Genomic DNA, 15,102 nt, shown 5'->3' on the forward strand with positions numbered 1-15,102 from the left:
GTTAGTGGCTCAAAAACATTTACAAAGGGCCCTTGTATCTCACATGGCAAAGGAGCCCGATCCAGGCTGCCTTCTAAGATGTGTCTTGTCCCAAGCAGAGCTGCACTAGGTTTCCACCTGCTCGAGAAGCTGGGGCATGATTGATGGCAGTGTCTGCTTTTCAGCTAATGAAGATGGTTGGAAAGCCACTGACCCTGATTTCAAAGGGGCCTTAGAGCAGGATTCCATCAACCTCCGCTTAGAATGAACAAATCTACTGGACCCAGACATCGCTGAGCTCTCTATACAGCGGATTTACAGCACCAAGGAGGACATGTCTGCTTCTGGGAGTGACATGGTGATGCTGCCAGGCCACTCCTAGTGTCAGGCTATCCTTCTGGTGGGGGTTGGGGGGTGTGGGGCGCTGGGCGGGCAGCTGCTGCACCTGATTCAGTCCTCACACCAGTTCTAGGAAAGACAGTGTCAGAGCCCTCTGCCAGGCAGGTGAAGGTTTGTGCCTAGAGCTATTTGAGGCTTTCTCCAGAGGCTTTTCTTCACCTCTTCTGAACAGCTTTTCATCCAGGCATCTTAGGGGTGATACAAGCACCACTCCCCACCCCCACCCACGCCCCCAGGAAACAAGCTCGTTCCACCCCCTCAAAGCATTCCAAGTCCAATGTCACTGCTTCTCCTTCCTTTTTACTCTCCTCCCTCCAGTGGAAACCCCACTCCCTCAGGTAACAGCCTGTGTTAGAAGAAAATGTGTGCTAAAAGCAATTCACACAAATGTGTGGACTCCTATTAAGGGGAGCCCCCTGCAGCTATTCACATGCAGAAAATGCTGCCTTCATCAACCCCAAGGAATCTCAGGCTAGTGGAATTTCAGGTAATGTGACAGTCGTACAACAAATCTGAGATGCTGGCAGGGGACACGAGGTTATGCTACTAGGGACACAGCCTCACTCCAAGGCCACCTCCCTCACACCACCACGTAGCGCCTCCAACCCACAGGGTATATATAGGAGCCACCTGTGGCACCTGTTGAATGCAGATTCCTGGGTCCCACTCACAGGGGTTCTCAGTCTGTAGATCTGGTTAGGGCTCTAAATCAGCAGACTCTGCAGGCTCAAGAAACAACTCAGACGACCCAATGCAGACAGTGCGCAGACCACACCGAGGTACCGACTTGCTCATCACCTCTTCCTGCTCTCGGTTTTGACCGCTTTCCTCTTTCGAAAACAGTCTCTCAAAAAAAAAAAAAAGAAAACAGTCTCTCAAAAGTTATTTTCCTCAAAGAGCTGGAGGATTTTCCATGTGGAGGATGTAGCCAGAATTACCCCAACTGATACTTAATACTTAGGTATTTACAGATGCAAATGTCTGGAATTTGCTTCAACCTAATCTGAAAGGGGGGGTGGAAAGCTACAAAGGACATTACGAGGATACCTGATGACATTTGACTATACAATGTGGGGTAGATACTACCAAGGTTAAATTCCTGATTTGGGTAACTCGACTGTGGTTCTTCTTATATTATAGTATAGTATAGTATAGTATAGTATAGTATAGTATAGTATAGTATAGTATAGTATATATTATATTCTTATGCTTAGGTAATACATACTGAAGTATTTAGAGATGAAAGGCCATTGGGTGTCTTATTCTCAATGGGCTCAGAAAAAATAATACACATATGTGTATACATACACATAGAGAATATAATAAAGCGAATGGGACAAGATGTCAATTGTTGAGTCTGACGAGATTACATGGGAGTTCCCTATATTATGCTTACAACTGTCCTATGCGTCTGAAATTATACATCAAAGTAAAAAGCCACAAAGAAAAAAATCCCAGATGAGTGGAGGGCGTGGGGGACGAGAGGCTCCATTCTCTTCACTTGCGTATGTTTGAAATTTTCTACCATTGAAACAATTCCCTGTGGTTTGGGTGGCACTGGCGCCGGGCTAGCGCAGAGCCTCGCACCACTTCCATCAGGGGTCAGGCAGTGGTAGTGAGTTCTGCCTGAATCTGCGGTGCGGCCTCCACGCCGTGTCCTCCCGGCTCCTAACACCAAAAGGAAATAACTTCACAATCTTATTTTCACAATATTATTTTTTTTCTGACGATAAAATTAATATCAATTCTTTCAAGGGGAAAATCTTCTATAAAGGCAATTATAAGCCAGAAAATAAAAATCACCTTTCAGACATACATGGCCTCTATCACAAAAGGAGGTTTTCTGAAGACAGGTGAGTTACCCAAAACCCCAGAATTTAAATTAGGCTGTAATATATTTCCTTACATGATTTGGGGGATACAAATTTAAGCCAGAATGATTTTTTTTTAAAGTTCTCATTCAATTAGAATAAAATTGTGAAAGAGAAGCCAAAGATTATATGGATCAGATGATAAGAGGATGATGCAAATGCAGAGGTGATATTAAAAATATTTCACAACCCACAGGCTACCAACCAATCAAACAGATGTAGCTTTAAACCCTGCAGCTGAATGACCCTTTAGCTCCTGGATTGTTGGGAATTCCAGAAGTACCTGGAACAGCACCAGCTATTCAATATTTTAACAACTGATAGAACCACAGTGGTGTGCACTGATTGAATACCAACTCTGTGCACGAGGGAATATTAGCTTTAATAACTGTGGTTTATTCCAATCCTCAGGGGAACCATGCCACGTTTGGGTTCACATCCAATTTATACGCAGAGGGTAGTGACTTAATTTTCCCCAGAGCTCCAGATGGAGTCAAGACCCTGGAATAATTTGAGTATAGCTCAAAAATGCTAATGACTCACCTATTTTTCAAGAGCTACTGAGTCAAACACAATAGGTATGGGGAAGGGAGATGGAAGGGGAAAGATATGTGTCATTATTTACCCTGACTAATGAATCTCTCCTTTTGCGTATACATACAGACTCCAGGGCAAACCAAACGCACTGGGGACACTCAAATCATAGTTCTAGTCACAAACTGAGAGTAAAGATGAGCTTCATTGCAACCATCTGCAAAAGCTTCTTAGGGGGCCAGCCTGGTGGCTCAGGCGGTTAGAGTTCCATGCTAACTCAGAAGGCTGCCGGTTCAATTCCCACATGGGCCAGCGGGCTCTCAACCACAAGGTTGCCAGTTCAACTCCTTGAGTCCCGCAAGGGATGGTGGGCTCCGCCCCCTGCAACTAAGATTGAACATGGCACCTTGAGCTGAGCTGCCTCCCGGATGGCTCAGTTGGTTGGAGTGCGGGTTCTCAACCACAAGGTTGCCTGCTCGACTCCCGCAAGGTATACTGGGCTGTGCCCCCTGCAACGAGCAACGGCAACTGGACCTGAGCTGAGCTGCGCCCTCTACAACTAAGACTGAAAGAACAACAACTTGACTTGGAAAAAAAGCGTGGAAGTACACACTGTTCCCCAATAAAGTCCTGTTCCCCTTCCCCAATAAAATCTTAAAAAAAAAAAAAAAAAGCTTCCTAGGAACATATTATTTATTAGAGGAGTGGACTGACAAGCTGCTCCCTGAAACAGTTAAATTTTAGAAATTCACTTCTAATATCATGATTTCACACATGGAACTTTTAGAGAAGAGTATTTTCCCTTATCTACGCATGCTGAGAGATCACTGCTGGTTACAGAGCTGGGGGCACATCACAGCTGTTTCTTTGAGTTACAAAAGATAGGAGTGTAGAGATGGGGTCTTTGTTTTTTTACACAGTGCCTGGCTCAGGACATAGGAATTAATGGCTTGCTTGATAAATGCTTTTTGATGAGGAAAAGCAGGGTGCTGTGGGAGGGAGATGGCCTTGCCCATTTAGGTCACAGGTCGCATTTATAAACCATTGTCTCTCCAGGGAACCGAGCTGAAACCAGCACAGTCAAATTGCAAGTGTATGATGATATTCATGTAACAGACAGTGACAAAGAAAGAAAATGAATTTAAACCTGAGTTCTAAATTCTATTCTTGTCTCGTTTCATTTCCAAGCCCACTGGTATTCGATTTATCTCCCCCCAGCTCAAAGGGCACTCTCAGGAAACTTCCACAATCCTGAAGCCCTTGATCACCTCATCAAAGTCACCTTTGACTATGGAGAGTAACAACCAGCTCCTAATACAAGCCACCCAACAACCACCCACAGCAACATTAATTAAGCACTTACCTTAAGTAGTCACTTTATGTGCAGTATTTCACTCCAAGGTTTTACACAAATGGCTACGCTACAGTCCCGCCCCACACATTTTCCCCTTGTCTAAACTTTAAAATATGGTTTTCCAAGCTCTAGCCAAAGCGATTGTTTTGTTTCCCTGATTACATAGTTAGGTGCTTCTTTCTAGGTTGTTTGTGCAAAGAAAAAGTACCTGCTGGGTAAGGTTAAATGGACTTTAAATGTCTCACAAAGTAAAATTTGAGGTAAGAGAACAGAAATCTGGCCATAACTTCATCACTGAGATTCTGTGTCGCCTGAAAGATGAAAAAAAAATGACCAACCAAGAAAACTGTTTATCCGTCTGAGGAAAGTACGTCATCATGGAAAACCTTAGTCAAGAACACATTCTACGTCACTCCTTTTCCCTTGCCCTGCACGCAGAGCAACCTTCCCCGGTCCCACCTCACCCCTGAGAACCCAGGGGAGCAACAGAGAGCCTTGCAAGCTCCCTGGGGAGGTCAGGATGACACAGAGGGGGGTATACCCATTTCTGGGGCATCGACAAAGGCTTCTCTCTCCCCAATCCTTACCCCAAAAATCACGTGGAAAGTTCTCTAACGGGAAAAAAAAAAACAATTTTAAGAGATAAAATGCAAACTTTCCTTAGAAAGAAAGGCCACACAATGATTAAACTCATTCATTCATTCATGTATTGCTTCATTCATTCACTCAACACTACTGCATATGTTGAGCAGAGGCCGTGTCGCAGGTCCTAGGGGGGCAGAAGTGTCATCGAGGAGCTCAGAGGTTTGTGGAAAAGGCAGACATTTACAACTCACTGCAATGACAGCAGGATCAGAGACAAGCATGGGGCTAAGGAGTAGAGGGGATGGGCACACTAACATATGAAACCAGAGTCTTTGTAAGGAATGAAGGTGACACCAAAGAGGGAAGGGGCAGAGGAAGCCTCTGAAGCAGAGATATTGGCTGTCCCAACAGCCAGGCCCTTTTTTTCCTTGGAGCAGGGCTGGGTTTCGTTTGACTCTTCACCCACCCTCCCCACCTGATTAGGCTGAATCCTTTGCCAATGATTGGTTTAACAAGGGACCTGGGACACAATCTCGAAAGTGAGAGTTACGGAGTCATTAGCTGTGAGCCAACCAGGAAACAGTTTTCTCTCTGATAAAATGAGACAGCAAGGGCAACCACTCTCTTCTTCTGTAGGACATTGTTGTAACTCCACGTGCTGCCTGGAACTCTGGCAGCCATCTTGTAACCATGAGGAAAACTAAATTCAGCAAGGCCACCGTGGCAGAAATGAGACCTGCTCTTTGATGACATTTACTGAATCATCCCAGAAATGCCAGGATTTCTTATCAGTGACATTAGAAATCTTCTTTATCATTTAGGTCAACTGAAATTGAGTTTTGTGCTACTCGTGGCCAAAAGCATCCTAACTGACACAAATTTGCTTCACAATTCTGTGATGGGCAGCCTCCCCTGAGGTCTCCTCACCTTTACCAGCTCATCTGTTAAATAGACAAGTGGAGTTCCCAAGGGCCATGCACAGAGCCTCCCTGTTATTTTTGCCCAGCTCTATTTATGAAAACAAAATTAATTTTCTAGTCTATGAATTAAACATTGCTGCTCTGGCTGAAAGATTTTAGCAACAGCCTTTTTTTTTTTTTTGGCACGAGAAGCAGATCCTGCCATGTTCTATATAGGCTACAGTGAGGCAGAAGGGAAGGAGGGGAGGCAAAGGTGAGGCGGCCATTAAAAGGAAAAAGGAAGAGCTGCCAAACCCCACTCACGTCCAGCTTCCCCGAACTGTTGGCCGGTGCCTGGATGGCAGGCTGGGGAGTTTGCGTCCCTAACTCGAGCATGAAGATGCATCACGGGGAGATCTTATTACACTCAGGTACTGATTCAATAGGTCTGGGATGGGGTCCGAGAGTCTTTATGTCTAACAAGCTCCCAGATGATGCTGATGCCACTGGCCCTTGAACCACAGCCTGCCAGGACCCACAGAGCCTGCCAACCTTTCCTAGAAGCACCAGACCCTGTAGTGACACCAACAACTGTGGAAATGGGGAGCAGAGCTGACTACACCTGCAATGTGAGCTAGTGAGAATGAGGTTTTTAAACTCGGGTTCAAGGGAGGAAATGAGGTGAGAACAACCCCCTTATACATACCTTTTAGAAACACAAGAAAGAGTAGAGAACAGAGGAAGAAAGGGGGAGGGGCACTCTGGGTATCCTGGGGATGTTTTAGTAGTAATTCAGTCCCGGGACAATACCTCTGAGTCTGTGAATCAAATGCCAGCTGAGAACCAGTATTCCTAGCCTCCCCTCAGCTCCAGCCAGCCTGAGGGGCCCAGCTCCAGTGTCTCCTGAAAAACTTCAGACTCACCCATCCCTCTAGCAAGTGACTGGTCTAGACACTGGGCTCCAGACCATTCCATGATAGTAGAAATTGTTGGTGTGTGTGATAGGCTGAGAGGAGGTGAGAGTCAGGCAGAGGCTGCTTGGGCTGCAGAAGCCCGATCTCCTCCCCATCCTTCTGGTCCTGCTGAACAGACTCCTGGCCCTGGATCTGGGTGGTCACCTCCAGCCTCACTGCATCATCAGGTCCTTGAACAGCCTGCTCTGTCTCTCCCCCTCGCCCCTCCTCGGGAGCTCTGATCACACTGTAGCCTGTGGCTGCAATGCCATCTCTCCCAAACCCCTGGGCCAGCAAGCCTCGAGCCTCCTGCCAGGCTCAGTCTGGCTAACCCCCACCCCCCACCCCCCGAGAGCCTCCCCAACTCCCCGGGCTGGTGCTCTGTGACTACTGCTGCCTTGGCAGTTATCAGCTGTGCGCCAGGTGATAACTGCCTATCTGTCTCTCCAACAGGCGCCTAAGTGCCATGAAGTCAGGGATGGTTGCAGTGCCCATCAGGTGATGGGTGAGTATTAAGTATTATTAAATAAGGAAATTAGGTCATGGTTCTCAGCCCAGCTGTGCATCAGAAATACCTGAATGGCTTTTTCAAAAACAAAAACAAAAAGCCAGGCATCACTCCTAGAGAAGCCAATTCGGTACGTCTGGGTGGGTGGGGGCCGAGGCTTGTGAAAATTTTAAAGGCTCCCCAAGTTAATCTGACAGGCAGCCACTTTTGACAGTTACTAAATGGAAGAAATGAATGAATTAGTGGATGGCTGAATATGCGACTGCACCAGCCTCACAGTTGTGAGGATCTCTGTCAAGGCCATGCACACACATAATGAACAAACAACAGGCATTGATGAGGGAGGACAGCAGGTACGTGCTGTTGTGGCCACCAATCCACTGCCAGGAGAAAGAAAATTGGAGACAAACTGCCTTTAGCCCAATCGGGGCTTTCTGATAATCAGGGGGCTGGTGGGAACAAATCTCAGCCTCCAAAGGAACAGCTCAATGAAGGGAAGGCATGAAGGGACGCGCTGAGGGGACGTGTGACTGAGGCAGAAAGGCTAACAAAGACTGTGCCGGCCTCCAGACCAAGTTCTTTACTGTATTGTTGCATTTCCCTCCAGCAACTGGCTGTACTGTTATTGTCCTCATAGTATACAGTTGGGGACACTGGGGTTAGGGAAGGGGAGTGATCTGACGGAGGCTGAACTTAGGGGGCTGGGCTTAGAACCCTGATCCCGACTCCAAAGCCCATACTCTCAATCCCAGAGTTGTGGCACTTGCAAAGAAAGAGGACATGTCACAGCAGAGGGACAGGCAGACTACACGCCAGGGACTACAGAATGTCAAAGTAAATGCTCAGGGAGAATAATGACACCCAAGACAATGTTGTCTTTTGTAAAACCTTAAAGAAACCACCATGGCTGTGTCATTCATTTGTAAATCTATCAATGGGCTTTTCCAAGCAATTATTAAAATGTATACAATACACAAAACTAAGTAAGGTGAGAACTAAAATTTTATAGCAAAGTCATGATCAAATATTTGAGCTTAAAGGCTATGCCTTCTATTTGAGCCAAAAGTGCTCTAAGTCTCACACAGCCAATGAAGCCAGTGCAGGTTTCATGGCCTAAGCCTCTGTCATGGGAGGTAATAACAGCACTGAGTGTCTACTCTCCGACAGGCCCTTTATCATATGCCTTAGTTCTTAAAACAACTTTCAGCTCAGTGTTATTGTCCCCATTTCACAGACGAGGAAACTGAGGCTGACAAACTGGAAAGGGACATGTGTGAAGCTAAACTAAGTGGCAATGCCAGGATTCCAGCCCTGGTTTCTGTTGTGCAGCGCTATGTCTCATGTCATGGTCATGGTGGAGTCTGCAGTGACCTTGACCAGTCATAGAAAGAAAATTGAACCAATAATGTTAACCTCAACCTATATTTATACATGCTAGGACTATCGAGCCAGCCGAAGCACACTCTGTTTTCCTGGTTTTGTGGCACTCCAGCCTTCGGTAAAGCTCTTAGTGCTTGTCCATTTATTAAAAATGCAAACGTTGCAACAACAGTGGGATGGGAATGACAGGGCTTAAAAGGAAGATGCACTTACATTTTTCAGTTTTTTAGTAGTTTAATTGAGCATTAAAGATATTTTTTTTAAAAGATAACTCAAGGAGACAGGGAGATGAGGGAAATCAAAACTGAGAGCCTAAGAGATTTAAATAAATGATTTGGTTCTGTGTCGACAGCAATTGTCCCCAAAGGCAAACACTAAAGACCAGGTGAGTGGTCAGCTGAACAAAAAGATTCTTATCTACAAAATAGTGGTCTTTTGGAGGAAAACAAATGCAAGAGAAGGGAATGGGGGGAGGAAGGATAAGAGGAATTGTGTTCATTTCTCTTTGGAGACTTTGAGAAAGAACCCTTGTTTCCAAAGCCAAAGCAATATTTTCATGCAAGAGAGGCAATGAAACCAAGTATTGTGCCAGCTTTGTAGAATTTATTGTGCTGCAAGGCAGACTTCTTTCCTTCTCCTAAAGAAAAACAGCCAGTCTTAGGGCCAGTAATGACAATGGCAGCTAACAATTACTGAACACCAACCAAGCGCTAGGCACTGTGTTAGGTGATTTACATGTATTTATCTAATTTAATTCTCACAACTTCATGAGCAAGTAGTATTAATATACCCATTTTACAGTTGAGAAAATTGAGGTTTATAGACATTCATTTGTCCAAGGCCATGCAGCTAAGTAGGAGAGCAGGGCTTCACATTCAGATCTGTCTCTCTCTTGAGCCCTGATTCCCCTTGAAAACCTGGAGGCCACACATTCTTGGGGCTCCTCAACAACCTTAGGGACTTGATGGAAAAAGCAGCAAAATCCAACAAAGACAACAGGACCATCCTAAGTGGTGGGTGGAGGTTACCCGATGCTTGACAGAAGATAGCACATGGCAGGGCAACTCTCAGAACTGGACAGGATTTGGTAGAGCAGCACTTTCCAAACCCCAGCCTCTAATGTCCCTCCCAGCCCCCAAACTGCCTTGTTAATCCCTGCGACCTGACCTCTCCGCCTCCTCCCTATAGGCTCAATCCCCCTCAGAATGGTACAGATGTTCCAGCAAACAGAAGGACACCAGAGAATCCTGTATTGGCTTAACAATGGTCACATTTGCCCTGGGGTAGGATGGAAGAAGGGAGCAGGGCAAATGACTGCTTTGCATGCCTGGTATTAGGTTGGTGCAAAAGTAATTGCGGTTTAAATGGCTTTTTAAAAAATAATTGCAAAAACGCAATTACCTTTGCACCAACCTAATACTACCATTGAAGTTGTCCCATGAGGGAAAACACCCATGTCTTCACCGTAGGACACATTTAGGGGACTCAGATGACATTTCAAGAGAAAACCAGAAAGGTCCCTGACATTTCTGGAAACCAATAGCCAGAACACTTGGAGACAGTCGGGGCAAAGCTCCCTGGGAAGGAGTCCCAGAAATTCTCCTTTGACCTTATGACTACTGCTCCTTACTCCCCTGGTCTATTCATTTTGGGATTCAGGGCATGAACTAACTGCCCCTTGGGCCAAAACCCCTAAAAGCAGGCACTTTTGTGAGCTCAATCCTTCAGGTGAAGATTTTTCTTCCAGTGGGAGTTTGCATTCTATCCTTGAAACTCATAAACTCATCCCTCAGGACCTGTGGGCACGAAGAGCATTCCGTTCTAAGCCTGCCCACTCGGAACACTGCAAGGATAAGAAGCGTAAACAACTTGTTCTGGCCCCAAGGACAGTCATGAAAAGGTGGGAAGTTAGGCAGTGGAGGAGGTTGGACTAAACAACTTGATAGATCTTTCATGCGTGACATTTTTACCACCATGCAAATTACTCTCCAGACACTACACACCTAACACATCCTCTGCTGTGTGTACTGCATGGATGCCTCTTGTTTCCAGGGCAACCTCACCTGGGGTGGAGGGCAGCAAACAGTGGGTGGGCTAAGCCTATTTCTTTGACAACTCAGGTCCCTGAAGTGAAGTAACAGCCCACTGGTGCATGAACTCAGCCCTAAAGCTGGATGGAGCTGATGGGGGTGGGGGTGAAATGGGCATCCAGGGGGCGGGGGGGAATTTGTGGGTCAAGGCACCAGAGATTTCACTGAAAATAACCCTAGTTATGGTGCCCCCTAGCCTTCTAGTTGCCCTAAATATCCTAGCCACAGCACAGCCGATCTTAGCTATGTCTGTCCCTCATTTCTTCTCTCACAAGATACCCATCAGGTAAGATTCATTTGTTTGGAATGTTTCTAACTCACAGGTTTGGACCCTGAAACTACAACATCCACTGTTTCTCTCTCTCTCTCTGCAATGAAGCACCAGCAGGGAGAGAATCAAGATTCAGAGAATGGAGCTGATGAAAAGTAACTGAAACAAAAGACTATGCAGGGAGGTGTAAGGATGGGTTTGGCAACATCACCCACAAAGAGGAAACCAGATTCCTTCTGTGTGTTGACTTCTCCTGGGAAGCGGCGGGAGTTTGGGATGGAGGGAAGTGTCCTCTGACCAAGGTCTTTCAGCACAAAGATTCTGTCTTCACCACAGAAAGCAGCCTGGATAGGGCAGAGGTGGCTTGGTAAACCAGAAGAGAAGGCCTTGTCCTTGTGGCTCCTGGGGGGCCAGCAGGGGGCTCGGTGGCTGTGGGCCCTGTGGACCTCCAGACATGTAAGACAATATTTTAAGTGCTCACTTCTCCCTGAGTTCTCTCTGACACTGCAGCTATTAAAGCTAAGCCCCAGTCCCCTAGAGGCAGGTGGGCCCTGAAGTCCAATGGCACAGTCCTGCCCCTGGGGGGGGGGGGGGGGCGGAGCTGCACGGGGCTCCAGAGCAATGGGGGCTCTGGGTGTCAGCGTAAACGTGTGTTCATGAATTAATGGCTGGATATCTTACAATTTATTAATAGTCACTTGGAGATAAGAAGACAGAGCAAAATTAAACCAACACATAAGGAAGACCATGGTGAAAAGGATACAGTATAGAGGAGGTGCGCTGAGGGGGACGGCTGAGCAGGGAGGTTACCCAAAGCTTTTAGGGGACTTTAAAAGGCTTCATGATTCCCAAAGACCCCTGCCCCTCTCACCATTTTTCAGCCACATCCCCCTAAGAGGGTAGCCATGGTCTACACGGGTTTGCTTCCAAGAGCAGGGACGGCAGGATTTCAAGGAAAGGCTTGGAACCTGAGTGGCCTCAATATCAACCTAGGCATTTGACCGGCACTATGTCAAATAAGAAGCTTTGTAGAAAGAGGTCTTATTTTCTTCCTTCCTCTTCCCCTCTGGAAATAAAAGTAGGTGGTATTTCTGGCTCCCGTTTCTTGGTGATCTCAGAAAAGGAGCTGAAACAGCTTCTTGGATTACCTCGTCAGATTCTCAGCCCAGGGATATCAATACCTGCACCTTTTGTCCTGGCTCCTGCCGCTCTAGTGACCGAGGCCAAAACCAGTGACTGGGGCCAGAGGGTCTTCCAGGTGGTTCAGAGGTCATGCAGCGCCCCCGGGGCCTGGGCAGTGGGAGGGATTGGCAGGTGGTCGACTCCTGCGCTACTGCCCCTGCCAGATGGGGTGCAGGTGCTAGGAAGGAGCGTAGCTGGAGAGCCACAGGTGAGGTGACAGACCCGCACTGGCCAGAGGGGGACAGAGCCTGGAGGGGGCTCTGCACGGCCACAATCGGAGCTTTGTGCTGGGGGCAGAGCACTCTCAACATGAGCTCGGTGTGCTTGCCAAGAAACTTCTGGGAACACAAAGAGCAGCTGTACGTGAAAGATCACGGAGGGTACAGGGATAGGAGCCTTGCAGGGACCAGGACGGGAACGGGTTTCTCCCACCTCGTGCGCGAAAATCAAGACTGTTCCTAGGCCAGAACCCTCCACCCCCTGCACCTCCTCTCTTGTCCTTAACTCGGCCCCAAGGTCCGTGGCCCGCAGAGGACACTGCGAAGCTGGAAGGCAGCAGATAGGAGAGCCCCTGGGGCCCTCACGGGCAACACAATCAGCTCCCCTGTCTTCCCTCCGTCGAAGCCTGGTTCGCACAGCGTCTCCTTAGTGCACCTCTGCACACAGCTGTGGCGCCGCAGGTCTCCGGGTCCCTCCAGCTCTCCATCCGGGAGCCGGCAAATGCGCCTACTTAGGCAGACAGCAGGGGAGGCAGAAGTTGAAAATACCTGGACAGAAATACCTGTCGGTCCCAAAGGGCGGGGAGCTGCAGGCCAGGGGAGCCGGGGAGCGTCGGGTGAGGCGAGGGGAGAACGAACGAGGCTCCGCACAGCCGGTGGCCGACCAGCGACCCCGCGCGCCCCGGCGCGGCCTCGCCACGGTGCCCGGGGCTCAGCCGGCGCCGGCAGGACTTACCCCAGAGCAAAGTGAGCGGCTTGGCTTTGGGGATGAGCACCAAGGAGTACACGGCAGCCGAGTGGAGCAGGGTCATCAGGATGACGTTCCTCCAGACGATGTTCTGCCGCTGCCAGCGCGCGCCCGGCCCCTCCTGGCCGCCGCCGCCCTGCGAGCCCTCGCCCCCCGCACGGATTTCCTCCGTGGCGTTGCGGAAGGGGACCTTCGCCCAGTCAACGGCCCGGCCTGGCATGGCTGGGGAAAGGTGGGCGCTGGCGGCGCGACAGCAAGCAGGCAGAGCTGTGCCGGCGCGGAGCTCTCCGGTGGGGGCGGGGGCTTCTGCCTTTTAGAGGGGATCTTTGCACCTCCCGTCCCGCCTTCCCGGCCCTCCTCTGGTTGCTTCTCTCTTCCGCAGACGTTCAGCGTGGCCTAAGGATGCAAATCTGGGAGCCCGGCATCTGTTGCTGGCGTATTACCCATGCCGCTGCTGGGGCTGAACTAGGCTGCAAGGAAGAGGGGGCGAGCACGAGGGGCGGGAGGGGGCGCGGAGGCGCTAGGGGAGAGGGTGTGAAAGGAGAGCCGAGAAAGCGGCGGGGGAGGCAGCGCTCGGAGGGAGCCGGGCAGAAAGACCTGCATAGCTACAGCCAATCACGATCGCCTGTGGGGCTCTTAAAGAGAAAGGCGCCCCCTTGGTCCCCGCTGCCCGAGTTCCCCAGGGCCAGTCTCAGGAGCCCGCTGCGCAGTAGGTTAGCAGCCTGGACCCGGGGTTGGGTGGGATGTGGCTCCCCGCACTGGGAGCCTGCAGAGCGGCTCACAGCACTTCTGTTGTGTTTATCCAGTTCCAAGAAATACGTTTTGCTTTTGAAAAGCTTTAAAAAAAAAAAAAAAGAAAAGAAAAAAACTTGACGCCACAGGCCACCCGTGTTGAAGAATTTAAAATATTTTCCCAGAATCTCAATACAAGTTAAGGCCAGATGAGAATCAGAAGTTCCTGTATCTGCCGGTTCATATGGTTCTTTGGGCCTGTGGAGGGTGGGGGACAGCTGCTCAACTCTTAATTAGGCAGATGAAGCGAGTCACACAGTAGGTGCTCAGTTAGTGCCTCTTAGATGATTTGGGGGCTGGTTAGTAACTAACAGTGCCCTGCCCACCACGTTGCCCATGAATCCCGCAGCTGTTTATGCAAATTCTCAGCTAACCAGCTTGCGGCCGGCCTCGGCCCCAGGTGATGGAAAAGTACCTTCAAGTCAGCACCATTGAGAAGGGGCTTTAGGAAAAAAATCAGCCAGAACGTCCAAAGGAACATTAACCTGTGAAAAGCAGTGTCTGCTCATTGCTCTCCTCCTAACACAGATCATTTAGATCTGTCCAAAGGGAGCCCTAATCGTACAGAAACGCAGAGAGGGTTGTGTTTGGAAGTGTCCCAAGCCGGCTCTGAGCTCTAGTTTTCACTGACTGTGACCCAACTCGGCTCTCTGGGCACACATTTCCTGGTGGGGGAAACAAAACTAATCTGTATTCTTCCTTCCAGCATGCAAATTCTGTAACTGTGAGCTTGCAGGGGTACCATTATGTTGACAAATAAAGCTGATTTTTTTGGATCCCTCATTGTTAGGAATCCTTTCCAGGATTCTAGGAGAAGGGGAAAAAATTACAAAGAACTGATTGCATGAAACGGCCATACATGAGCATCTTATTGTTAGCAGACCTGAACCAGTCCAATTAGCCAGGTATGTCTAATTTAAAACTGAAACGAGGTGTGTGGCTGTGGGATCGTGGCCTCTGAGCCAGTGTTATGGTGGTGGTGCTTCAGATGGAGCTGAAATTTTAGAATGAAAGGAAACTTGCCTGGGGACCAGATAAATGTCAGCACTGCATAATGACTAGTGAGACAATAAAACATGAAACTGCAAGGTATAAATTTCATCAGCCTACTCACCCTGGCCTTTACAATGAACCACTTGTTTTTCTCATGCTCCTACTGCTTCCCACTCCCACCAGACCCATATGCTCCCTGTGGTTCTCTAGTTCAGACTGTCCTTTCTCTCTGGAGTGGACTAGTTGCTTGGACTAGTTGCTGGGTTATTATAACTCACTCCACCTTCACTCTAACCATCTAGTCATTTGTTTGGCATTTATTGGGCACTTGCTATGTGCCAGGACT

General features: G+C 48.5%; 1 protein-coding gene across 1 annotated transcript in view; it reads right to left on the reverse strand.

Moving 5' to 3' along the window:
- SCD5 (stearoyl-CoA desaturase 5) overlaps positions 1–13,562 on the reverse strand; it is a 142,761-nt gene extending 129,199 nt beyond the window's left edge. The window contains exon 1 of the mRNA XM_019731353.3: positions 12,960–13,562. Within this exon, the coding sequence (XP_019586912.2) occupies positions 12,960–13,191 (232 nt within the window). The 5' untranslated portion in view covers positions 13,192–13,562. The remainder of the gene's footprint in view (positions 1–12,959) is intronic.
- Between the last annotated feature and the right edge of the window lie 1,540 nt (positions 13,563–15,102).

This window comes from Rhinolophus sinicus, chromosome 1 (genome assembly GCF_057876585.1).
Source record: "Rhinolophus sinicus isolate RSI-liver-muscle chromosome 1, RSI-T2T, whole genome shotgun sequence".
In the NCBI taxonomy this organism is placed as follows: Eukaryota; Metazoa; Chordata; class Mammalia; order Chiroptera; family Rhinolophidae; genus Rhinolophus; species Rhinolophus sinicus.